The sequence below is a fragment of the Neofelis nebulosa genome, chromosome 10 (genome assembly GCF_028018385.1).
Source record: "Neofelis nebulosa isolate mNeoNeb1 chromosome 10, mNeoNeb1.pri, whole genome shotgun sequence".
Taxonomy (NCBI): domain Eukaryota; kingdom Metazoa; phylum Chordata; class Mammalia; order Carnivora; family Felidae; genus Neofelis; species Neofelis nebulosa.
Window position 1 is genome coordinate 28,212,454 of NC_080791.1, and position 25,030 is coordinate 28,237,483.

The following is a 25,030-nucleotide window of genomic DNA, read 5'->3' on the forward strand; positions in this document are numbered from 1 at the left end:
AGTCTACAGAGATCCACAATTTCTTATCTGCAATTCCAAATTCCAAAGGTCTGGAAACCTAAAGTTTTCTTATAACTCATTTTGCAGTAAAGTCTGGGCTAGGTGTGGCCAAGTTTGCAAAGCCACAATGTGGTAGAGGAGAAACAACAGGTCTCTCATAAACGGCCCAAGAGAAGAAGTGCTGAAAGCCACTGCAAGCAGCAAGCGGTTTGGTGCAGAGAAAGTCAAGCACTGTGAGGTGAGCCAGCATCAGAGGGCATAGCATGGAAGCTGGGCTTAAATGTTAGATATGATTCCCGAAGATGAGGGGGAGGAACACATGGGCCAGCATTTCTGCCTCTCTGAGTATTTCCTAAACTTTCTATATTCCTCTCTTCTCTTGAAGGTTTTAAGTTCTCCCAGGGTTGAGACTCGAGTCCCACTTTCTCATGGCCTCTACGTGGGCCAGAAAAAGGCACTGTGAAGACTACTGTGGGGACGGTACAAAGAACATGCCGTCATCCCCCAGAATTCCCCTGTTCTGTTGGAAATCATTCTGGGCCTTGCACATACATCGTAATCAAGAATATTTTCTTGAAAAAATGAAAACCTAAGGAGTGTGACTTTTTTAATTAATAAACTTTAATTTTTAGAGCAGTCTTAGGCTTTAATAAAATTGAGCAGAAACTACAGAGATTTCCCACACATACTCACCCCCCACAAGTCTTCCAAGGGTTGCAGTTAATGCACCTACATTGACATGCCATTATTGTAATGCTTATTTGTTCCTCCTTAAAAGTGATAATGGAGGAGTGCCAGGGTGGCTCAGTCAGTTGAGCTTCCCTAGGGCTTCGGCTCAGGTCATTATCTCACAGTTCGCAAGTTAGAGCTCCATATCAGGTCTGCGGCTGTCAGCACAGAACTTGCTTTGGATCCTCCGTCCCCCTCTCTCTGCCCCTCTCCTACTTTCATGAGCTCTTGCTGTCTCTCAAAAAATAAATAAACATTAAAAAAAAGTGATAATGGAGGCAGACAGACACCGCTCCCTCCAGATCTGATTCAACACCTCTCTCTTTCCTGCCCCCATGTACAGGTTCTTGGTCTACTGAGAAACTTGCCTAGCTGCAAAGCGGCAGAGCAGAGATGGAACAGGATTACAAGCTTTGAAAGGTGTAAACACTGAGAAGGCAGAGAAATCATTCCTGTGCAACAGAGGGAAACTCGTAGGCATAGATATTAAAGATGGAAAAAAGCCTACAAGATCAATTCCCTCCCTCAGGGCTCAGAGGAGAGGAAGTAATCAAGGCGCACTAGCTCCTGCCTTCTCATTCACTGGGGAAAACAAAAGTCACACATTCCTCACCAGCTGCCCTGGGCAGCTGAAACCCAGTGTTCTCAGTCTCTCTCCACGAGTGCAGCCCAAGGACAGCAGTGCCGAACACCACAGCCTTAAAACTATTTGCTCTTTATAGTTTACAAAGCACATTTAAAGTATCACTCAGCCTTGCAGCATCCCAGTGGTGTATGCAGGGTGTTTAGAAGTCTCCCCAGCTCACAGAAGCAGCTGCTGGTGACCCAGCAAAGGGACTCTTTGCATTGGGTGAGAGGCAGAGACAAACCAGAGCCTGGGATGCTGGGCCTGGTTTCCCACAGGGCATGTCGGGGAGCTGCATATCACACCCAGGATCCCCTGGCCACAGACTGTGATAAGACCAAATAAGTTACCTTTAGTATAAGATCCATACAAAACAGCAGGGACAGAGCCATCCTTCTGAAGTAGGGGGCTTTAACTCGTGTGCAAGAAGAAGAATATCTGAGTAAAATCATTTTAGGAAAAGCCTAAGCATGGCTTTTCACTATGGACAGTCTCCTAGTTTTTAATATCAGAATGTGGTCATAAATCTCCAAGAGGAGAAGAAGGAGGCAGACTTTCCTGAAAATATTTGATCACGATTCCATTTTTGGCAGAGCATCCTAAGCCAGCATCTCTTTGGGGGGTGTAGTATTAAACCTGTTCATATGGGGGACACGTGGTTATTTTTCAATTCAACAACCTTCAGCTCCGGGGTGTCCTCCACAGAGGTTCTCAGAGAAGCTTGGGGCAGAAAAAAACACAAACCTGAAATCTCCAAGAAGAGGCTAAAAAGAGCTGAGTTATTCAGGCATAAAAAGAAAAAGATACTGGCAGGCCACTGAAATCGATTTTAAACTATTTAGCACATTAGGGGACTGTGAGGGGCTGTTCTTGAAGCAGAAGGCTGAAGCCCAGCTTCCCCTGTGGCAGAGGGACGTGGGGGACCCACAGGGCTGTGGGGAGCCTGTGGTGTGAAGAACATGAGCCTTTGCGATCAGAAACCCAGTAAGGTGTGGATCCACCATCCTGCAGTTCTCAGACAGAGGGTCTCCTAGAACAAACATGGACCAAATTGGATCCCACTTTGAAGCAGGGGAGAGAGAAAATGACCCAGGCCATTCACACTGGCCGTAAGCAAATTCTGTAGAAGCGGATCTGAACTGCGAGTAGTACTAAGGTGACACCATGGATGCTGTGTGACAAAGCAGGGGATAGAAACCTTACACGAGTTCATTCCGACAAGGAGGAGTGATGGGGAACCAGGAGAGGGAGAGAGAGGAGAAAGTCTCAGAACCTGGGCCATTTGAAAAGGTCCCAGAGCTGCAGATGGAGAGTCACCCTGTGGGGACTGCGACCTCCCTCCTGAATAGGCAATGATCAGCTTCGACCCCAGGTCACCAAGGCCCTGCTTGAGAGAAAAGAGGCTCCACACACCTCACAACTTCAGTGCCCATGCCCGAAGTCCCCCCCTGGTGTATAAGGTCTGCATCTCCCCAGTTCCTTCCTGACCTTTCCTCAATGAAGAGAGGGAGCAAGCTGTGGGAGGTGAGGGTGGAGGAGAGGGGCAGCAAGCGGCCACAAAACAAAAGGAAAATCATGAAGGGGAGGATGGGCCCTGGGGATGGGCTTCTTGCAAAATCTCGCGTTTCATTAAATATAGAAAGGTAGGATGAAAAGATAATATTCACTCATTGTTACAGTTTCAAAGTCAGAAGCTGGCCTTGATTTCAAAGAACTTGTATGTAATGTGATGCATGGCTTTCTCTTCTGTCTCTCTTTTTATAGGTAAGTGACATTTCATTCTGCTCATCCCCAAGGCAAAGTTGGATGTTTTTAAAGTGGAAAAAAAAATGAGCGGAAAAAGAAACGGGGAAGGTGGGAAGAGGTGGCAGTCGAGGGGCAGCAAAGGTAGGTGCCCACTGAATTCATCATCCCTTTGCACAGACAGTCGAGGGGGAGGCTCGTCCCCCAGAGTCTGTGGTGAATGCCTTTCCTGAGGACGAGAGGTCCCGGTCATGGTTGTGGCTTTTGAGATGGGAGGCACCTTTGCTCTTGGAAAGAGGTCGGTCTCCAAGGGGTTTTTCTCTGGTGAAGTTTTGATTCTAAAATGAGTTGGACTTTTGTGTCTGATGTGATGATTCAGCTACTTGGCTGTGCGTTGCCAGTAGAGGAAGTAGGGGAAAAATGTATTTACAGCTGGAGAGGCCGAAGTAAAACTTTGGAACATTAGGGATTGGAAGATGATCATTTCTGTCACGATCTGGCTACAAATTGTATGACAATTTTTGGACAGAAAGGAGACCTGTGGAATTTGTGGGGAAAAGGAGGTCCTCTGGTACATTAACAATCATTTACTTAATGTTAAGGTGTGTCTAATTGTTGTGGGTGTACTTTTCTGTGCCTGCCTGGTCACTAAGGCTAAAATACCACTTAGTTCCTCCTTAGTGTGAAGCAAGAGTGGCTTTCTAAATCTAGAGGCTAATTTGTCCTTATAGTGTCCTTACTTCTTGGTCATTCAAGGAAGCCATTTTTAAGTTCAAGAGTAATTTGGGTTTTCTACTATTCTGAAATTCCATTGCTCTCCCTTAAGAGTAAGGCAGAAGTGCTTTTATTTTTCCTGTCATTTGCAGAAGATCCCCTGAAGTAATTGACTGATGGCTCTGCCCACAAGTATTTGTTATTTTCTTTGAGAAAGAGAAACAAATGTAAAACATTCTATTTAACAGTCTATAAATCTAGACTGGGAACATAAAACTCCATTCAATAAAAATATTTAAAATGTGCCCTCTCTTCTGTCCCATTAAGGGACATAAACAATTAATTGGAGGATGGGTTGGTAGGAAGGGGGGAAAGATAGAAACAACTTCAATCTGTGCCAAAGACCTAAGAGATCTCACCCACACAAAAGAGGCAAATCTGTAGACATTAGGAATTTTAAAAAGAGGAAAAAATACCAGAATTGTTATTAAAGGTGTTTAATTCCATTTCTAAAATTCGCATACACACATATTCCTTAAATTCTCTTTTCCTCAATTTCAACAAAGAGGGAAAAAAGCTCAAAACCCAACTTTCTCCTCTGAGATGGGAGAAAGCTCATTGTGTTTGGAAAATCACAAAACCTCTCTTTAATCTCTTTTCATGATGTCATATCCCAAGCTTGGGGTCTTTTATTATATTTTCACGGAATATGTGGTGACTCCTATTATATTTCCATGGCTTCAGACAGGACTGGGGATGTTTCTTCTTACTGGCCCTGCAAAATGGAGGGAATTAACTGCCATCTATCTGGGTCCCAGTCCAAGCGAGAGCTCTGCACACATCCCAGCCTGCTTTGAAAATGAAGAAAACCTACAACCAAGAGGCAATCTGAGAATTTTGCCCAATGGGACCTAAGGAGATAGGGGTCTTAGCCATAGGGCTTTCTGTAACCCCTTTATTATCAACTGCAGGTTTCTCTTTGCTACCTTTGGATCGAGGTTGATTGAGTCCTTGATTTAGTTGGAAGATTCATAATTTTTTAGAATTCATCAACAGAATAAAGCTGCAATACAATTTGTTCCTTGTCTTCAAATAAGGAGCTAGATGGTGAGGGGAGGGGTAGCATTCTCTCCAGGGCTTCTCCTTTGGACACCACAGCATGCCCTGTCAGCTCAGAGGTGGGGGCATTGCCAGGCCCAGGTTATTGTAATAGATGGAAATGGATGCTTTGGAATTTCCTATTAATAAGGAGGCAACAGAGTATATGTTAATTTTACATGAAAAAATTTCCACAGAGTATATAGGCAAGTACATGGGCATGTCTGAATAGTTTTAGTACACTGCAATTCTCAAACTATGAGAATAAAATTCTGTTTGCACCTATCACTGTGCCCCATGGAACAGGAGGACAAATGGGTAGAGCTTGCACACTCATATATCCCAAAACACACCACCACTTGCAAGTACTCATACACGCAAATGCATATTTGTAGATACAAACACACAAAGCTGTGATTTTGCTGTTGAAAGGTGACAAGAAGCAAAGACCTTTCTCAGAATCAGATCTGCCTTCGCACTATTGTTTCCCAAGACAAGTACAAGGATGATCTGTTTCATCCCCCCCCACCCCCCGCCGCCTTCTATCAAATGCCTTGCCCAGCCACTGTGTTTCACTTCACAGCTTGGATGCTGAAAGCACCAGGCTCTTCATTTGCCTTGGAATCCATCAATCTGGCAGTTTCCCCAGTTTCAATGCCCCAGGTTGGCACAGTTAATCATGTGGGGTCCAACATTGATCTTCCTTCCTCTGTTTTTCTCTCCTCTCTGAGTTCTATGGCCTTCCCTGACCCTTCTGTCTGTACCAGTTCTGGCCTGGGCAGAGGGCCAGACTGTCTGATAGAATTCGTGTTTCTTGGGCACTAGGATCACTGGGTTTCAGGAAGTGGCAGTGAGCACAAGCTACTACAGACTGAAACAAAGGACTTATCGAATTCCATAAGCCCAGCCTTCTCCCACCCCCGCAAAGCCTGCTTTGGAGACTGCTGAAATTCTCACTCTTCAGGCAAGGAACATTTTGCTATATTTCTTTAAAACTAACCTTTACTGAGTTTTAGATACCATGCTAACCAATACACACACACACACACACACACACACACACACACACACAGATCCACACACATTCACACATATTTTGTTTTCAAAACAATCCTGTGATGTTGGTTTTATCATCCTCTTTTTATAAACAAGGAAATTAAGGCTTAACAAAATGAGATGATTTGCCCAAGGTTGCTTGATCTTGAAGCCTGAATTTGAATGTGCATGTCTCCTACTCTGATACCTCTGCTCTTATTCTCTTGTCTCCCACCCATAATGCCTGTATTATCTCAGAAGAGCAGAAGGTAACAGGGAAGGGAAGTTGTTCAACCATGCTGGGATTGCTCCTGTCTAGCTGTTTCAATCAACCAAACTCCTGGTCATAAAGGCAGCCTCTGGACTGTGCTATGGAGCATCCAGCAAAGGCAGATGAAGAAGAACTGGGTGAGGGCCTAAAAAGACTTGGGTTTGGGGCCTGCATGTGCCATGAATTTGCTTTGTTTTCTGAGGCAATTGATTTAATTCTTTGAGCCTCTTACATCATGACAAAGACATAGGAAGTATAATCCTGTTTCATAAGCTTAATAGGAGACCAACTCAGAGAATACTATCTAAGAAAGCTCTTACTGTCATTACCCAATGACCCCTCTCACTCCGGCCTCCCCAAATCTCTAAGTCAGTTCTTGATTTTTCTGATGAGGCCTAGAATCTTTGCCAAAAGTAAGGAATAGTTCTTGGCAGCTTTCTGAGTCTTCTCTTCCTTTCAATACCAGGCCTAGGGGAGAGCAAAGTGAGCCTACCAATCACTCAGAACCGTGCAGGCCCCAGGAAATGACACTGCCTCTCTCCCCACCTGCCTACTCCCAGGTGCCCAGCACCAAATGAACAATGCAGGCCACACATTTCCATTCCCATGTTGCTTCTTGGTATTTGTGAATTTGATCAGGTTACTAGAACAACCAAAACCAAGTGGATTTGAGATGTAATTCATTATCCCCAAAGACCAAAGGTTATCAAATGTAGTTAGTGAGAAGGTGATTATTGCTCTCTTATTCTTTCTGATTTCAACATTTTTTTTTCACCAGCAACATTTAAAAGCCACTCTTTTACATTGCTTACCAACCCTTAATGGCCAATTTAAAGGAGAGAAGCTGAACAAAGGAACTGGGAGCACTCAGCACATCCTTGGAGCTTGTGTGGCTTACTTGAAGCTCCCAGAACTGATGCCCTTCATGTATTTCTTCAGCACTGGGGACAGAACCCATGTAACTACTTTCTGTGGACAATGTCTGGGTGCACCACAGGCAGCTGGGAACACTACTCTCTAAGTGCTTCCTGTGTTTGCCAGTGGCGTTCACACATTCCCTCCTGTCCCTCAGGGAAATTAAGAAGGGATCTCCTCTTAAGACTGACAGCTGCTTTGTCTTAGCCATCCTTTCTACACCTCATCTCTGGAGTGAGTTATCTTAATCCTGACATTTTCCCAACCATTCATGGTAAAAGCCTTTTTTTTTTTTTTTTTTTTTTTTTGTACTGAAAGGTGAAAAATATTTCAGGTACACAGTGATTAGATTGATGTGAAAAGCCAATATAGATCCCATGGCAAATGAAGGATAAAGGGCTTTATCTAAACTACTAGGACACTGTTTGGGAGCTGATTTGTGTCCCCTCCAAAATACATATGGTGAAGCCCTTACTCCAGTACCATAGAATGTGACTGTATTTGAAGAAAAAGCTTTTAAGGAGGTAATAAGGGGAAAGTAAGGTCATAGGTGTGGGTCTTATGATTGGTGTCTTTATAAGAAGAGATTTGGACACAGACACACACAGAGGAAAGACCATGTAAGGACACAAAGAAAACATGACCATTAGTAAGCCAAAGAGAGAAGCTTCAGAATGAAACCAACCTTCCAGACACCTTGATCTTAGACTTCTAGGCTCCAGAACTAAGAGACAACAAGCTTCTGTTGTTTAAATCTCCCAGTCTTCTATGCTTTGTTATGACATCCTGTGCAGACTAACAGAGTCACAGTGAGTTCATTGCGATAAGCATGAGTGTCTGGGAACATGCAGAGGCTCCAGTGGGCTACAGAAAGAAAGCAGGCTTTCATGTCCAATCTTTGCACTGTCATATTTTGCTTTTTCTTTGGCAAGTTACCATTTGGATCCTAAATTTCCTTATCTGTACAATGGGTATGATATATATCTCACTATATTGTGAGAATTAATTGAGATAATGAATAACAAATATTGTCAGACTCTGAGCGTTCAATATCTAGTTTTCTAACTCTTACTATTTCTCTTAATAGCATAGGAATAAATGTGACTTTAAAAAATATTTATTTTGAGAGAGAGAGAAAGAGAGTGAGGGAATGGGTGAGGGGCAGATCGAGAAGGGGAGAGAGAATCCCAAGCAGGCTCCACACTCAGTGCAGAGCCCGACGTGGGGCACAGACCCATGACCGTGAGATCATAACCTGAGCCAAAAGCAAGAGTCGGATGTCAATCAACTGAGCCACCCAGGTGTCCCAGAAAAAATGTGATTTTCAGTGTGCACCAGGTATTATGCTAAATGCTCGTCCAGTGTACTTCATTTGACCTAGTCATTTTTTTCTCCTGGTTATTGAAGACAAGTCTGTTCTCAGAACTCTGTGCTGGAGCTGTTGAAGTCAGCAACCTGCTGGCCAGGTGAAGTCCTGTACTTCCTACCTGCCCTGACTGATATTTGTCAGCACTAAGCCTTACTGGCTTGGGGATAAGGACTGCCTTGGGTGCCCACTCATGAGACGTCCAGACTTCCTTTCCTGGGCTGCCTCATCTCCAACCATCTGTAGGTGTTCCTCTATTTCACTGAAATGCATGGTTACAAACCACTGAGACCAAACTCTAAGGATTCCCTTATAATGATTTACATCACTGAAGACAAGATTAGTGACCATGACCAATATAACACACCAGAACACAAAGACTGAAGAACAGGGTTACAAACTATTCTGCCAATGTCCTGCATATTTGGACATAGAGCTTTGCCTAAAATGGACTCCTCCTGCCTAGCCTAAATGTACAGTTGATCCCACAATGAAGAAACATCCTTGGCAAACATACACACAGTTCTGAAATCCTGAAATGAGAGAAGCTCCAGACCTCCAAGCAGAGGCTGACTGAAAGCCAAGAAGTTCTAGTTGACATTCCCATTGTGTGTTCACCAATGACACAGCCCTTGGCTTTTCAGGCCCACAAACAGACAGAAACAGTTCAATGAACATGGTCAGCCTCTTGGTGACAGACTCACAGAATTATACTCATAAAAAGTTGATGGACACACCAGAATTCTGATTGAATAACTTACTATGGGGAGGAGATACCTTTCCAGAGATTGCTGCTATCGACTATTCTGGAAGCTGAGTTATTGACAAGCTTCTTGGTGGGGAAAGATCTAGAGTAGAGGTTCTCAGATATTTTCTGCCCCAACATATCTGAGAAATACAGCCATCCTCCACCATTGGTGACCATATCTAGGGCCAGTGTAATTTTCCATTAGGGGCTTACCAGAGGATCTCAGCCAGGATGGAGAACTTTGATTGGTCTCTCACATCATGCCATTACCTTGGTTTAGAACCACAATGCTAGAAGTTGAGTGGGTCTTAGCTTATTCCTTCTTGCCATCCCACCTCTTTGTCTCACTTACCATTCTTTAATTTAAGAGTGTCGTCCTTTTTCCTTTAAAGAAGAGGACCCTTGGGAGATCTGGATGGTGCAGTTGGTTCAGTATCTGACTCTTGATCTTGGCTTAGCCATGGTCTCACAGTTCTTGAGTTGAAGCCCTGCATTAGGCTCTGTGCTGATGAGGTGGGACCCGCTTGGGATTCTGTCTCTCTTTTTTTAAGAAAGCCTTCCCAGTCCCCAAGCTAGGTCACAGCCCCAGGATCAACTCTTTTCCCTCAGTGCATTTGTCTTGATTTATACTTACTCATTCATTGGTGATTTGATGGCATCCTGGCAAAAGACTAGTAGCCCCATAACAGCAGACACTGGAGCTGCTTTTGCTTTCCATGGTCTGCCCAACACCTGGAACAGTATAGGTACCAATTCTGCTCATGGAGTGACTCGGACACATCACTGTCCCACAGCAGTGCACTCCTTCCTGGAAGAGGGTTAGAGCAGGAGTAAAATATCTCTGGGCAACCATTTCAGGAAGGACACAGCTAGGTTCCTGTCTGTGCTTAACTGAGGTTGAAAGAGCTCATTCCGACCTCAAGAAGTTGAGTAGTTCCCAATTCTGACCTCTTTCTAGAACCACTGGGGAAACTTTTAAAAACACTAGTGTCCTTGCCCCATGCCCAGAGACTCCACTCAAATGCTCTGGTAGGTCTGGGCTTCCTCAGGTGTTTCCACATACAGCCAAGCTTAGGAGACCCTGCTTGAAGACATTCCCTTTTCTGCCCTCGTGTGAGCTTTGATTAGCTTAACTCCCAAGGGCACCTTTTTTTTTCAACTTCTTGTCATTGCACACTGTGCAAAACACTTCTGGTGCTTCATGTACCTTGATCTTCATAAAAGATAGCTATTGGCATTCCTATTTTGTGGATGAGAAACCACAGCCCAGACAGGTTAAGCATCTTAAGAACACACAGTTTCCACGTAATGAGGCAGAATTTGAACTCATGTCTATCTGACTACAGAGCCCAGACAGTACACACTATATCATATCACCTCCCATTCATGCATCTCCTATGGCATTTGCTATCGGGGATGCCCGACATCCTTAACGATTCCCACATAGTACAAAAACTTGAGAGTTGAAGAAAGGGCAGAGTCTGTGTGGCCACTTCTGAGCGGTGTTGGCCCCTCCTTGTTGAACAGGAGTAAGGTGGAAGGTAAAATGAGACAGAAGCAAAGACTTAAGACAACAAATTTTCCCCCTTCTAATCCCCAATTTTGGACAAACATGGGGCCCAGAAATGAGTGAGGGAATTAAATTAACGAACACAATTTCTCCCTGTCATTGAACTCTGACTAATGAGTCTATTTCTGGGTAATAAGAAGGAGCAGGAAGTGACAAGGCAGTGTAATGAATTAGTGGCCCAGAACCTCGTTAGTCAGAATAATCTTTCCACGAAAGATAAATGATGCAAACATTAATTATAAAGCCAGGGTGGAATGCATCCCATTATTTGGTTTCCTAAGAAATCTATCCCGGTTATTACGAGGCATTTCAAGCAACAATAATAATAACAAAGTCAAGGCTCAGTGAGAGCTCTAACCCCCGGGAGACTCTGTGGTGGTACGGCAAGGGGAATCATCTCTGTTTTCAAAAGGGGCCATTCTTGATCCTGTGAAAGCCAGCTGTGTGCTCCAGATTTTGTTCCAGGACTGATTCCCTGGCCTCGGCCTCTGCAACCTGCAGCTTAGCTGTCCCTCCAACTTGGTTATTCAAAGAGGTCCATTCTGGGTCATTAGTTTCAGGTGAGGCCTGGAGTTCAACAGAAATGTCTCCTTCATCAAGAAAAGGAAGCACAAGGCCGTGGTTTTTGCCAGGAACTCCAGCATCCTGAAAGAAAGGTCAGAGATCAAAACCATGGAGGAAACAGAGGGTAAGGGGGGGTCAGGCTGTGGAATCCACTAAGTTCAGATCCTGGCTCTGCATATTTGAAAGAGTTGGCTTGTTTCTTCATCAGAGCACTGGTAACAGCGGAGGTATCTGGTTAAGGGGATTGTTTATGAAGATAGGTAAGGTTGCACACAGAAGATACTTAGCAGCTTTTAAGGGTTCAGTGGATGGCATTGATTTTTTTTTTTTTAATTTAATGTAGTGCTCAGGGTGTAGAACTGGCAGGCTGTTGGGACATTGAAGGCAGTTCCCTCATAAGGATGGGGAAGGTGAGACAGGGGCAGAGCTACAGTCCGGCCAATGTCACACGGTGGGGGACAGGGCACCTGGCCTCCTGCTCCAGGCTCCTGAGCTTCTGTCATCTCAGGCTGGTTTGTTGCCTGGAATTTTGGTAGGCACCCAGGAGGGAAACGGGGAGAGGGAGGAGGACTTTGCTCGGAACTAAAGAGAAGGCTGAATCAGTAATAAATGTAGTTGCTGAGGCCATTACTCGGGAGAGTAAATAAACCGGAATTAAAAACTATAAAAAAGTACTCAGCAGCATCCTGGTAATAAACTTGCCCGTGACTTCACAACGTAGAGGTTCCTCAGCTTCCAAAGATTTTAGCTCTCTCATGGCCATGCGGGGGTCAGGAGTCATTTGCTGCAGGGAGAGGCGCTTGAGTTAGGCTGAAACACAGCCTCCTTCCAGGTGGCATCTGATTGAAGTGGAGACTGCCGGCTGCTTTTGTTTTGAAGGTTCTCTTGTTATCTGAATAGCAACTCTTGGGAATGAAAGAGGGGAAAAACAATTAATTGGGAATGAATTTTAATTGTCTCTGACTTCTCATTTGTAGGCGATTAAAAGGAGTCCCCTATTAAGCAATCATTCTGAGATAACGGAAGTTACCCCAAAAGTGCTCCTCTCTCCAGCCTCTTCCCTTTGGGCCCAATCTGGGCCTTTGGGTTTTAAACAAAATGAACCAAATGCGGAAAAGATAGTGGGGGAGGGAATGTGCTGCCAAAATCTTGTTTTTTTCTTTTTCTTTTTCCTGAAGAACAAATGTCTGTATTTGTTCTGCTGTGGTATTGACTTGGTTCACATTTGGGGAGTGCGGTAGGAAATCTGTGTGGGGGACAGGGCTCAGCTGTGTTTGGGCAGCTCATCCACTGCCCACCTAGAACCAAGGCTCCACATGGGGCTGCTTGCAACCACGGAAACAGAGCCTGGCCCGCCAGGACTAAGGGAGGGGGCTTGAGAAAGAATCACCAAGACTTTATCCTCTTCTCCTCCCCACCCTGACTTGTCTCTTGTTGCTACAAAGGGTCAGGGAGCTGAAATTCCTTCTTTTTCTTTTAAGCTTTACCAAGGTAGAATTGACAAATAAAAATCATATATACTTAAGGTCTACAATGTAGAATTTGAATACATTGTGAAATAATCCCCAGAATCAAGGTAATTAATGTAGCCATCATCTCCTATAGTTATGATTTTCTTTGTGTGTGGTGAGAATACTTAAGATCCAGCCTCTTGGCAGATTGGAAGTATACAACACATATCATTAACTACAGTCACCTTTCTGTTCATACGTCTCCAGGACTTATTCATTGTGCATAACTGAAACTGTATCTTTGGCCAACATCTCCCATTTGCCCCACCATTCTGCTTTCTGTTTCCAGGAGTTTGAACTATTTTGGATATCACTTACAAGTGATCATGCAGGATTTGCCTTTCTTTGTCAGGCTTTTTTCATTTAGCATAATGTTCATAGAGGCACTATTCACAACAGCCAAGATGTAGAAACAACATAAATGTCCATAGATGGATGACTGGATAAAGAAGATGTGGTAGGTAGACCTGAAATGTGATATTACTCAGCCTTAACAAAGAAGGGAATCCTGCCCTTTGAGACAACATGGATGGACCTGCGGGGCAGAGAGGTATCACTGTTCTGATGCAGAGCTGGCCAGGGGCACAGCCTACTCTTCATACTTGGTCATTGCTTTTCCCAGGGAAGGTGGAGGGATGTTGTGATGTAGGCTCCAGTGTAGGACCTGAGCCATTGGGGATGCAGGTGAGTCATGGGGCACATAGGTGTCTCAGTCAGCTGAACGTCTGACTGTTGATTTCGGCTCAGGTCATAATCCCAGGGTCATGAGACTGAGCCTGAGTCAGGCTCCGCATAGAGTACTGAGTCTGCTTAAGATTCTCTCTTTCTCTGTCCTCTCCTGCTCTCTTCTCTAATAAATGAATGAATGAGGGGCGCCTGGGTGGCGCAGTCGGTTAAGTGTCCGACTTCAGCCAGGTCACGATCTCGCGGTCCATGAGTTCGAGCCCCGCGTCAGGCTCTGGGCTGATGGCTCGGAGCCTGGAGCCTGTTTCCGATTCTGTGTCTCCCTCTCTCTCTGCCCCTCCCCCGTTCATGCTCTGTCTCTCTCTGTCCCAAAAATAAATAAAAAAGCATTGAAAAAAAATTAAAAAAAAAATAAATGAATGAATGAATGAATGAATGAATAAATAAATAAATAATTTTTTTAAAGACCTAGGTGAATGAGACCCAGCCATTCAGTGTAAGGAGTGGGACAGCCTTCCTGTGGTTGTGAACCCCCTCAGTCCCTTCCCTGAGAGCTGTGTAATGTAGACCAGCTAAATCCTAGATGCCAAGGCCCCGGCAGCCCTATGCATGCCAGGGTCTTAGCTCCTTCCCTTTCAGCTCTCCCCATTAGGTGCCCCTCTCTCCCGCTGCTCACCTTCATCTGATAGGTCCCTCTCTTCCTCCTCCTGTGCCATCCCCCTTGCTTTCTCCCCTTCATCACCTTCTTCTTACCTTTTCATTCCCCTGTTTGCTCTCTATATAAAAGTACTAGGAATTCCTCCACAGAAGGCTTGGCTCAAGAATATGCTAGGTGGCTCTTGGCTTCTTGCCTCTCTAGGTATGCTCTGTACTCAGCAACTTTATGGCTGTCAGGGAGCCATCTCTGTCCCCCTTGGGCAGAGTCATAATCAGCCTGGAAGGCCAGTCCCACCTCCTCTGCTCCCCAGGGCTCTATCTGGCTTCTATTCTAACCCCCACCCCCAGCCCATCACTGCACAATTTATTTATGGAGAACCAGCAACACCTGTCTCCTTCCATCTAAATTACCTGCATATTCAAGGGGATTAATTCATAGCTCCTGCTTGCACTTGCCTTATTAGTTCTGGACTTTGCAGAGAATATGGTTAAATCAATGCTAACTCTGTGTCTGGGGGAGTGGTGGGATGGGACCTGGCAGGACCCTCTCCTCTCCCTGGACACCCTCAGCAGACTGGGCATAACTGTGACTTAGCAGAGCGGGCAAATGGCTTGGAGCTCTGTGAAAATCAGCCAAGGGTCAGAGGTGTAAGAAGTTAAGGCCTGGTGCCAATCTGCAGGTCACCCAAGGTTGATGAAGTGCCAATCAACCATAGTTGACCAAACACAGGACAAAACATGCCAAAGGGAACTGTGACCCCAGAGCTTGCTCCAGAATGAGGACCTGGGAACCTGGTGGAGGCAGTGATATTTCTTGGTTTGGGAGCTGAGGCCTCTTTGAAGGTCAAGGCCAAGTTTAGGGTCTTGAGAATCCAGTGCCCTTCAACAGTGGTGGTGGCTGGGCTCTGAAGCAGAGGCCCCTGTCCTTGAAGCCCTGGGCTGGCTGGGCTGCTCCCCTGCTGGCACCTCCACTTGCAGCAGATGGTGAAGGCGTGTGCTGGGCACTTCCCGTGCTTTACTCACATGTCCCGATTCCTGTCTCTCTTTCTAAACAAATTGTCTGTTTTCAGAGTGGACCAGACTTTCTGACACCATGCATCCTGGATGATGGGCCTTCTTGGCAGAGGGAGGAGGAGATTGTCTGAGTGTTGCTGGCACAGGAGCCTTGCCTCCTCCCTCACCTTCAGCAGCCCCAGGAGCATGCTATCAAGAGGACACTCTCTGTGCCCTCCATTTGGGAGGCCTGAAAACAGCACAGGGTCATCAAGACCTACAGGAGCCAGGCAGGGAACTTGGATGAGCAAAGCTCGCCCAGGGGGAGGTAGATGGCGGATGGCAGGTGGTGGTGGACTAGAGCAAACACACCTCATCTAGAGGCTTTCAGCATTTATTTTAAAGCAAGAGGCTACTTAACAAGACAGACGAATGTGCCAAATTTGGCCTGAGTGCCATGCGACTCTGCAACCCTGAGGAAACCACGCTGGGTAGACACCCCAGACAGCTTGTGTCCCCCACCACCATCAAGCACCAAAGACTCTCGCTGTGACATGTCTTTGCTCAAGCTGCTCGGTCCAGTCTTCCTGGGATTTCTGCTCCTTCTCTTCTGACCTGCCGCTTCCCAGGCCTCCTCCAGGACCCTGACAGAGCCCAGGGCCTGTCTTTGTTCCTCCAGCGCTATGAGGGCAGTAATCAGGTGGCAGTGTAGACTACCAGCTACAGGAAAGGGACATGATTTCACTTAGGTTTTTAGTTCTCCAGGGATATAATAAGTGCTTAATACAGGTTTATGGAATTAAAATACAGACTGGCCTTGACCGCATCTTCCCAGTCCCCAAAAGTAAGGCTTTGTGATTAACTTTTCCCTTAGAACAGTGAAGATCACCATACTTTGGGGTAAGAAGCTACTGCATTATTTGTCAGAAGCCTAATTTTTATATAATAAAAATAAATCTAGACAGGGGGTACCTGGGTGGCTTAGTAAGTTGAGCTCCAGACTTTGGCTCAGGGCATGATGAGTTCAAGCCCACTATCGGGCTTGCTGCTATTGGCTTGTCAGTGCAAAGCCCGCTTCAGATCCTCTGTCCCCCTCTCTGCCCCTCCCCTGCTTGCACTATCTCAAAAATAAACATTAAAATAATAATAATAATAATAATAATAATTAATAATAATAATAATAAAACAAATCTAAACAGATGAGAAGGCTGGGATGACCAGAGGGATAGAAGCTCACTGATATTTTTGGTGGTGAATTGTGAGGGCAGCAATGAGACGAGAAGGTGACTCACAATCCTTCCAGACTGTCTGTGCTCATGCAAGTTTGGCTGAAGGCACACGACTGACTGGGTGGGGTTTGCAGTTGACCCATAGGATCTGGGCACTAGGGGTCCCGGGGAGGGAGGAACCCTGAAAGCAGCACATGGGTTCTTTGGTTATGATGCTGCTCATGTGCTTCTGCTAGGCTCCAGCTATGCACTTTGTAGGTGCTGCAAACTTGTTCCTGTTGTGTGCGTGCGCGTGAACATGCATGTCGTTTCTTCCTATCCTCTTGTCCTGCTAGTCTCCTCCCTGTGGACAAAGCCTCCATTTAAATATAGTACTCAGATATTGACAGGATACCCTTTGGGAGTGGCCACTCACAGCTCTAATTTTCTCCTCTCTGGAGACCTTTCCAGAAATGTTCTCGCATCATTCACCGGAAGCAGTGGTGGAGAAACGATGAAATGATACTGCAAGGACTTGTGCAGGTGGTTCCCAGCCCTCACCGGAAACTCCCCAGGGACAGTATCACAGTCCCACACCTTGTGTGTGCTGTCCCCTATGGCGCTGGAGACCAGAGGCCCTACAATCACAAACTGCCTTTTAAAATCAAAATGCCAGAAGAGGGAGACAGGGATTTCACATCTCCAGTGAGGAAAAAAAAAGTTGCCTTTTTGCTCCCCACCCCCCAAGTCCATTTCTCAGTCTGTTGGTGTCAGACTCTGATGTGTTGAAAGGCAACGCAAAGAGGAAGGGGGGTGGGGAGAATAGCGTCTCAGGGAGATAATTGACTTCAGAAAAGCTATGTTTGAGATGTAGGAAGAAAACAAGTGAAAATATGTTATTTTACAACCTTGATACTCCTGACCTCATTGAAAATAAATATACGCATTCTGTATGGGCGATCAGGTAAGCCTGGATGAAGGGTCCTAGCATGGGGTACTCGCGCCCTCTCGCGGCCATAAGAAACAGTGCCACATACCATCTTGTGTTTCCCAGAGAAGCAGGCATGTTGCACAAGAGTTTGGGCACTGCCTGAATTAAAACCAGAAAATGCATTACAGCTAATTGAAAAGGAGAGCAGTTCATAAAAGTCTCCCTTATCTAAACAAGGCATTTTTTGTCTCTCCTAGGGTTGGCTGACACTCTAGAAGGGAAGAAGTAGATAGAGGTGGAATAAAACTAGATCCATGAGCTTGGTTTAGTCTTTGTGACTTATCAGCTACATAGCATTTGTGGTCTCAGTTTTATCGCCTGTAAAGTGATAAACTTGAAATGGACGATGCTTCTGATTTCTTCCAGCTGAGATATTCTGTTAAGTCCCAGAAGACCTTGAGGAACCCTGAAATATCAGATATCTGACAAATCACTGATGTTAGTCTTGTGGGGCAACTTTTTGTAGGGATTGTCTCATTGCATTTACACTCACTCAGTGCTATTATTACAGTCCTTCTCTAGCTCTGATGAAGCTGGTGTTAGCTCAGTGTAACAGAATCGACTGCATTGTTCCTATGTGTTGTTACAAGAATGTCGCCATTGTTATTACCAAGCCTGGCTTCTCTGTCTGCTTCCTGTAAGGTTGCCTCTCGAAACTGATGACAAAGAAGACCTTCCCCTGGGAATGTAGATTATTGGGCAGCTAAACTCACTCCAGCTCCAAAATGTGCATCCACAGAAGGCCCAGGAGTGTACCCTGGGCTCTGAATCGGGGATCAAAAAGCAGGGCTCACAGTTAGTGGTATTTGGTCTTACATTTTCCTAAATTTTTTATATGAAATTTATTGTCAAATAGGTTTCCATGCAACACCCAGTGCTCCTCCCAATAGGTGCCCTTCTCAATGCCCATCACCCAACCTCCTCTCCCTTCCCCCCCATCAACCCTGTTTGTTCTCAGTTTTTAAGAGTCTCTTATGGTTTGGCCTGCTCTCTCTCTAACATTTTTTTTTCCTTCCCCTCCTCCATGGTCTTCTGTTAAGTTTCTCAGGATCCACATAAGAGTGAAAACATATGTATCTTTCTCTGTATGACTTATTTCTTTTAGCATAACACTCTCCAGTGCCATCCATGTTGCTACAAAAGGCCAGATTTCATTCTTTCTCATTGCCACGTAGTATTCCATTGTGTATATAAACCACAATTTCTTTATCCATTTGTCAGTTGATGGACATTTAGGCTCTTTCCATAATTTGGCTATTGTTGAAAGTGCTGCTACAAACATTGGGGTACAAGTGCCCCTATGTATCAGCACTCCTGTATCCCTTGGGTAAATTCCTGGCAGTGCTATTGCTGGGTCATAGGGTAGATCTGTTTTTAATTTTTTGAGGAACCTCCACATTGTTTTCCAGAGTGGCTGCACCAGTTTGCATTCCCACCAACAGTGCAAGAGGGTTCCCGTTTCTCCACATCCTCTCCAGCATCTATAGTCTCCTGATTTGTTCATTTGGCCACTCTGACTGGCGTGAGGTGATATCTGAGTGTGGTTTTGATTTGTATTTCCCTGATGAGGAGTGACGTCGAGCATATTTTCATGTGCCTGTTGGCCATCCGGATGTCTTCTTTAGAGAAGTGTCTATTCATGTTTTCTGCCCATTTCTTCACTGGATTATTTGTTTTTCGGGTGTGGAGTTTGGTGAGTTCTTCAACTGAATCTTAACACAGTTCACTCACTTACTGCTAGAAAAGAAAACTCCCCAGTATGATGGGCATTAAAAAAAAAAAAAAGTACAACTTTTTTCTGAATTAACCCCCTGTATCAAGACTCTCATTTTTTCAGATATTTAACCCATGTGAGCAGGATTGAGTCCTCAACTACCAGCCCCACTCTCTTCTGCCAGATGGACTTCCAGATACCCCAGTCTCATACACACTTCAGTACTTGTGTGAGGCTAACAGAGTCATTTATCTTTTCTGTTTAAACCCTTGGGATATTTCTGTTTAGCAAGACAGCAATTTCAGGAAGCTACACTGTTTTATTAAGTGTATTAAACTGCGGAGTAGCTCATCTGGTGGCCACAGTTTGTCGACTGGCTGTCTTGGCTCTATCCCAATACATCAGGGGTTGTTTTCCCAACACACTTTTAAATTTTTATTACTATGATTCAATTTCACTGATGTTATTATTAAAATTAATTTGTTTCCCACAAAGCCTAAAATACAGAGTAGACCCTTGCCAAATGCAGCATCATAACATTTCTGGAATGGTGGCCACATGAATAAATAATTGGTACTTGATGAGTGCCTACTAAGAGCCATGGAACTTTGCACTTATTTCTTCTACTTTTCCATTGCATCCCTAGAGGGAAGATGGTATTATATCATTTTATTATTATTGTTATTTTTAATGTTTATTTATTTTTGAGAGAGACAGAATGCGAGTGAGTTAGGGGCAGAGAGAGAGGGAGACACAGAATCCAAAGCGGGATCCAGGCTCTGAGCTGTCAGCATAAAGCCCAACGCGGGGCTCGAACCCACAAGCTGTGAGATCATGACCTGAGCCAAAGTCGTCGGACGCTCAACCAACTGAGCCACCCAGGCGCCCCTCATTTTATTATTTTTTAAGTTTATTTATTTATTTTGAGAGAGAGAGAGAGAGAGAGAGAGAGAGGAGAGAGGAGAGAGGAGAGAGAGAGAGAGAGAGAGATAATGTGAGCAGGAGAGGGGCAGAGAGAGAGGGGGAGAGAAAGAACCAAGCAGGCTCCACACTGTTAGTGCAGATCCTGACATAGGGCTCAAACTCACAAACCATGAGATCATGACCTGAGCTGAAATCAAGAATTGACTGTTTAATCAACTGAGCCACCCAGGCTCCCAATTTATTTTTAAGAAGGCTTCACACCCACTGTGGATCCCAATGTGGGGCTTGACCTCACGAACATGAGTTGAGCCACTCAGGCACCCCATTATTATGCCATTAAAAAATAATGTTTATTTATTTTTGAGAGAGAGAGAGAGAGAGCAGGGGAAGGGCAGAAAGAAAGGGAGACACAGAATCCCACATCTGAGCACAGAGCCCGACGTGGGGCTTGAATCCACAAACTGTGAAATCATGACCTGAGTCAAAGTTGGGCACTTAACCGACTGAGCCATCCAAGCACCTCTATGTCATTTTAATAGATGAAGAAACTGAGGCCTGGGGAGGCCAAGTGGCTCGCTCAAGTTCTCACAACTACCAAATGCTGGAGGAGACACAATTCACACCCAGGTCTGGCTCCAGGGCCTGTGCATTTCCCGTCATAGCCCTCCGGCTACAGTCATGCCCCTGATGAAATTCCATTTGGGGCCTGGTTTCAGTGAGAGATACACTGACCAGCATATTGGCTGCGGTTTTGTGTCCTTTACTCAAAATCTGAGACAAAATGTTCTTACTCTGATGGTCCTTTTCTTAGGGAAGAGGAAAACCTCTGACCTCTGGCTGATTCACCTGAGGAGCGGCAGTCTGCAGCCCAGACCCGTTGGCAAGGATCTTTTATTACCTAATATTTAGTGCAGGGGCAGGGGAGAGGAGGAAATTGATCCCTTGATTTAAATCTTAGAAACCTGCCCTTACTGGTTTGTGTCACCCTGAGAGGACTAACAGCCAAATTTTGAAAGAAGAACCTTGGCATTTTCCTCTGGAGAATTTGAGTTTTGACAGGAGACTCAGCAGACTCAAAGGTCTATTTTGTGAACACACAAGTATTTTCAAATACTTTGGCAGGAAAGGAATGCGATGTTTTCTATATGATACTGTAAAGCAAAACTGAGACCAGTGAACCTAAATTATTTGGGAACAATCAGTTCAACATAAAATAAATGTAAATGTCTGAGGTGTCAAAAGAAGTAAAAGGCTGTCTTTTACAAACCAGAGGTGTATGTATGTGAGCACAAGTGCACTCGCTTGAGGGCACAGGAGAAAGGTGTGCACCCACTCATGGGCACCGGGAAAGGTGCAGGCACGCTCATGGGCACAAGGGAAGGCTGTGCGCATGCTCCTGCATGCAAGGGGAAGGGTGCACGAATGCTCCTGGGCACAGGGGGAAAGGTGCACATACTCGTGCACACAAAGGAAAGGAAAGGTGCACATGGGAAAGGTGTGCACATGTTCCTGGGCACAGGGAAAAGTGCACACGCTTGTGTGCACATGGGAAGGGTGAGCACATGCTCCTGGGCACAGGGGAAAATTGCACATGCTTGTGGGCACAGTGGAACGGTGCACACATGCTGATGGGCACAGGGGAAGGGTGCACACGCTCATGCGCACAGGGTAAGGGTACATACAGGGGAAAGGGTCCACACATGCTCCTGGGCACAGGGAAAATGTGTACACGCTTGTGCATACAGGGGAAGGGTGCACAAATGCTGATTTGCACAGGGGAAAGGTGCATATACTCATGTGCACAAGGAGAGGGTGCACACATGCTTCTGGGCACAGGGGAAAGTGCACACGCTAGTGCACACAGGGGAAGGGTGCACAAATGCTCATTTGCACGGGGGAAAGGTGTACACACTCATGTGCACAAGGGAAGGGTGCACACATGCTCCTGGGCACAGGGGGATGTTGCACATGCTAGTGAACACAGGGGAAGGGGTACACATGCTCCTGGGCACAGGGGAAAAGTACACACATTCTTGTGCACAGGGAAGTGTGCACACCTGCTCCTGGGCATAGTGGAAAGGTGCACATGCTAGGGCACACAGGGGAAAGGTGCACACATGCTGCTGAGCACAGGGCAAAAGTGCACACATTGGGAAGGGTGCACACATGCTCATGGGTACAGGGGAAAAGTGCACACAACTCATGCGCACATAGGAAAGATGCACACATGCTCCTGGGCACAGGGGAAAACTGCATAGGCTCGTACACACCTTCGGAAGAGTGCAACGTGTTCCTGGGCATTGGGGAAAGGTACACATGCTTGTGCATACATGGGAAGGGTGCTCAAACACTCATTCACACAGGGGAAAGGTGCACACGCTTGTGAGCATAGGGAAGGGTGCACATGCTTTTGGGCACAGGAGAAAGGTGCACACACTTGTGCTCACAGTGGAAGGGTGCACAAATGTTTCTGCACACAGGGAAAGGGTACACACATACTCGTGCACACAGGGAAAGGGTGCACGCATACTCATGCACACAGGGGACGGGTGCACACATGCTCCTGAGCACAGGGAAAAGTTGCACATGCTCGTGCATACATGGAAGGGTGCACACGTGCACCTGAATACAGGGAAAAGGTGCACACACTTGTGTGCTCAGGGGAAGGGTGCACATGCTCCTTGGCACAGGGAAAAGTTGCACACACTCATGCACATAGGGAAGGGTGCACACGTGTTCCTGGGTACAGGGGAAAGGTGTACATGCCAAGGCACAGGGAAAAGTTGTGCATGCTTGTGCACACAGGGAAGGGTACACATGTGTTCCTGGGCACAGGGGAAAAGCGAACATGTTAGTGCACACAATGGAAGGATGCACACATGCTCCTGGGCACGGGGGAAAGGTGAACACACTCATGCACACATAGGAACGGTGCACACATGCTCACGTGCACAGGGGAAAGGTGAACATGTTAGTGCACACAGGGGAAGGGTGCACACATGCTTCTGGGCACTGGGGAAAATGCACACACTCATGCGCACAGGGAAGGGTGCACACATGCTCATGCACACAGGGTAAGGGTGCACACATGCTCATAGGCACAGGGGAAGTTGCACATGCTTGTGTGCACAGGGGAAGGGTGCACATGCTCTTAAGCACAGGGAAAGGGGTGAATAGAAGATAAAAGACCTAATCAGATGACCTTACAATTCCATATTTTCGGGACTTTTATAATTAAATTTTTAAGATGGGCCTACAGGCACCACACTAGTTATCAGAGATATATTTCCTTGATAAATTTGTCTGGAGCACTTTTTTTTTTTAATTTAAACCTTCAAAACAATAACAAGAATAGCATATTGAACAGATTTCCCCTATATTTGCCATGCAGCTTCTAAGAACAAGGCATTCTCTTACATAACCACCACAATGATCAAATCCAGGAAATTTAACATAGATATAATGCTATTTTCTAGTATACAATCTGTGTTCAAGTTTCCCCAGTTGTACAAACACTGTTGTTTCTCACATTTTCCCACTGACCTAGTCCACTTAGCTACACTCAGTTGTCAATTTTCTTTAGCCTGCTTTCATCGACCACAGTGCCTTAGCCTGACAATTTTTAAGACTACAGACAGACTGGCAGTGCTGAGTGCTTTTCAAATGCTGCTCAACTCACCAGCAGATAGTTCTGCGTCTGGCACATAATATCTAATGAGTATTATTAGCAGAAAGGAAGGACGTCTGTGAACTGGAGGGCCAGAGGCCCCAGAGCCCGAGCCTTCCTGGCTGGCTTCACTTACGTCAGAGGTGGCAGGTGCCAGGGGACAGATGCCCATGGTTTGAGTTCTGTTCTGTTATTTCCGTTTGTGTGAGCCACCCACCTTCTGTTAACCTCAGCTTCCTTCTCTCTGAAGTGAGGGCTTTCTATACCAGTAATAATTAAGTGGCACATGATAGGTAAAAGTGCTTAGTAAACTACGGCAAAATGCTAGACCAATGAACTATATTATAATTTATTATTAATATACCAGTGAGGCAGCCTGGAGCTAGAATAGCACAGTGCAATTGAAATGTTTGTAAAATGCTATGGAGGAAAATAAAAGTGGGCTGTCCAGGTAGGAATGCTGGTGTGCAGTTAGACGTGGCTTTCAGGGTTCTTCTTGGGGGTCAAACAGGGTCTCCTCTAGGCACTTGCTTGCAAAGGCCCTAAAGGCGGCAGGTTACTGAGCACCTGCTGGGGGTCAAATGTTTTCCCAGGAAAAGCCCAAATTCTAATACTAATCCTGAAAGGTGTTATGATCTCTAGACGAAGATGTAGAGTTTCAGAGAGATTATGTTATTCAAAGTCATACAGACAAGAAATGGCACAATCAGGAAGTTAATTTCCAACACCTGCAGAGGCATTGCTGTGTGTGTGTGTGTGTGTGTGTGTGTGTGATAACTGTGTTCCTGCCACTCTTCTCAAAACATCTTTGGTGGCACAGTGACATAGAGCCATCCGACACAGAGCTTGTCAGCAGGTCCTACTCTAAAGTAAGCGCTTTATCTGAATCTGGAAATTATCAATTTTTTAAACAGGACCTCAGTTCTTCATTGAGATGCAGATGCATGCTAATAAGCTCTGGTTCTACACATCTCTTGTTGACCTTCTGAATTACATTTATTTGCTGACCTTGTGAGAGATGTAAGTCTAGAGAGCTCTCTAAGGAATTCAGGAGTATTGCACCTTCCAGGGGAACTGGAATGAGCCTCCTCTTTCCCTCTTCCTTCCCGAGAGCCAAACCAGGATTTGGGGAGACAGAAAAGTCTTGGCTCTGGATCACACCAAGACTGAAGTTCTGGACAACTTTCTGTAGCACACACCTTAGGCACTCACCGGTTGTCCCCATGTTGGTTTCAACAGAGCCGATGATCCATCACAGCTTATGGAATTACCAAACATGAAACTTAGGAATATCAGGCAGTAC

The 25,030-nt window shown here is 45.5% G+C and overlaps 1 protein-coding gene across 3 annotated transcripts in view; it reads left to right on the forward strand.

Moving 5' to 3' along the window:
* The window catches only part of NTM (neurotrimin), a 946,316-nt gene that overhangs the window by 278,814 nt on the left and 642,472 nt on the right, over positions 1-25,030 (forward strand). Inside the window, exon 1 of one of the 3 annotated variants that reach the window (XM_058687341.1) lies at positions 3,169-3,241. The exons of the other annotated variants lie outside the window; for them this stretch is intronic. Coding sequence (XP_058543324.1) covers positions 3,184-3,241 — 58 coding nt within the window. The 5' untranslated portion in view covers positions 3,169-3,183. Of the gene's footprint in view, positions 1-3,168; positions 3,242-25,030 lie in introns of those variants that run through there. 3 annotated transcript variants of the gene reach the window in all.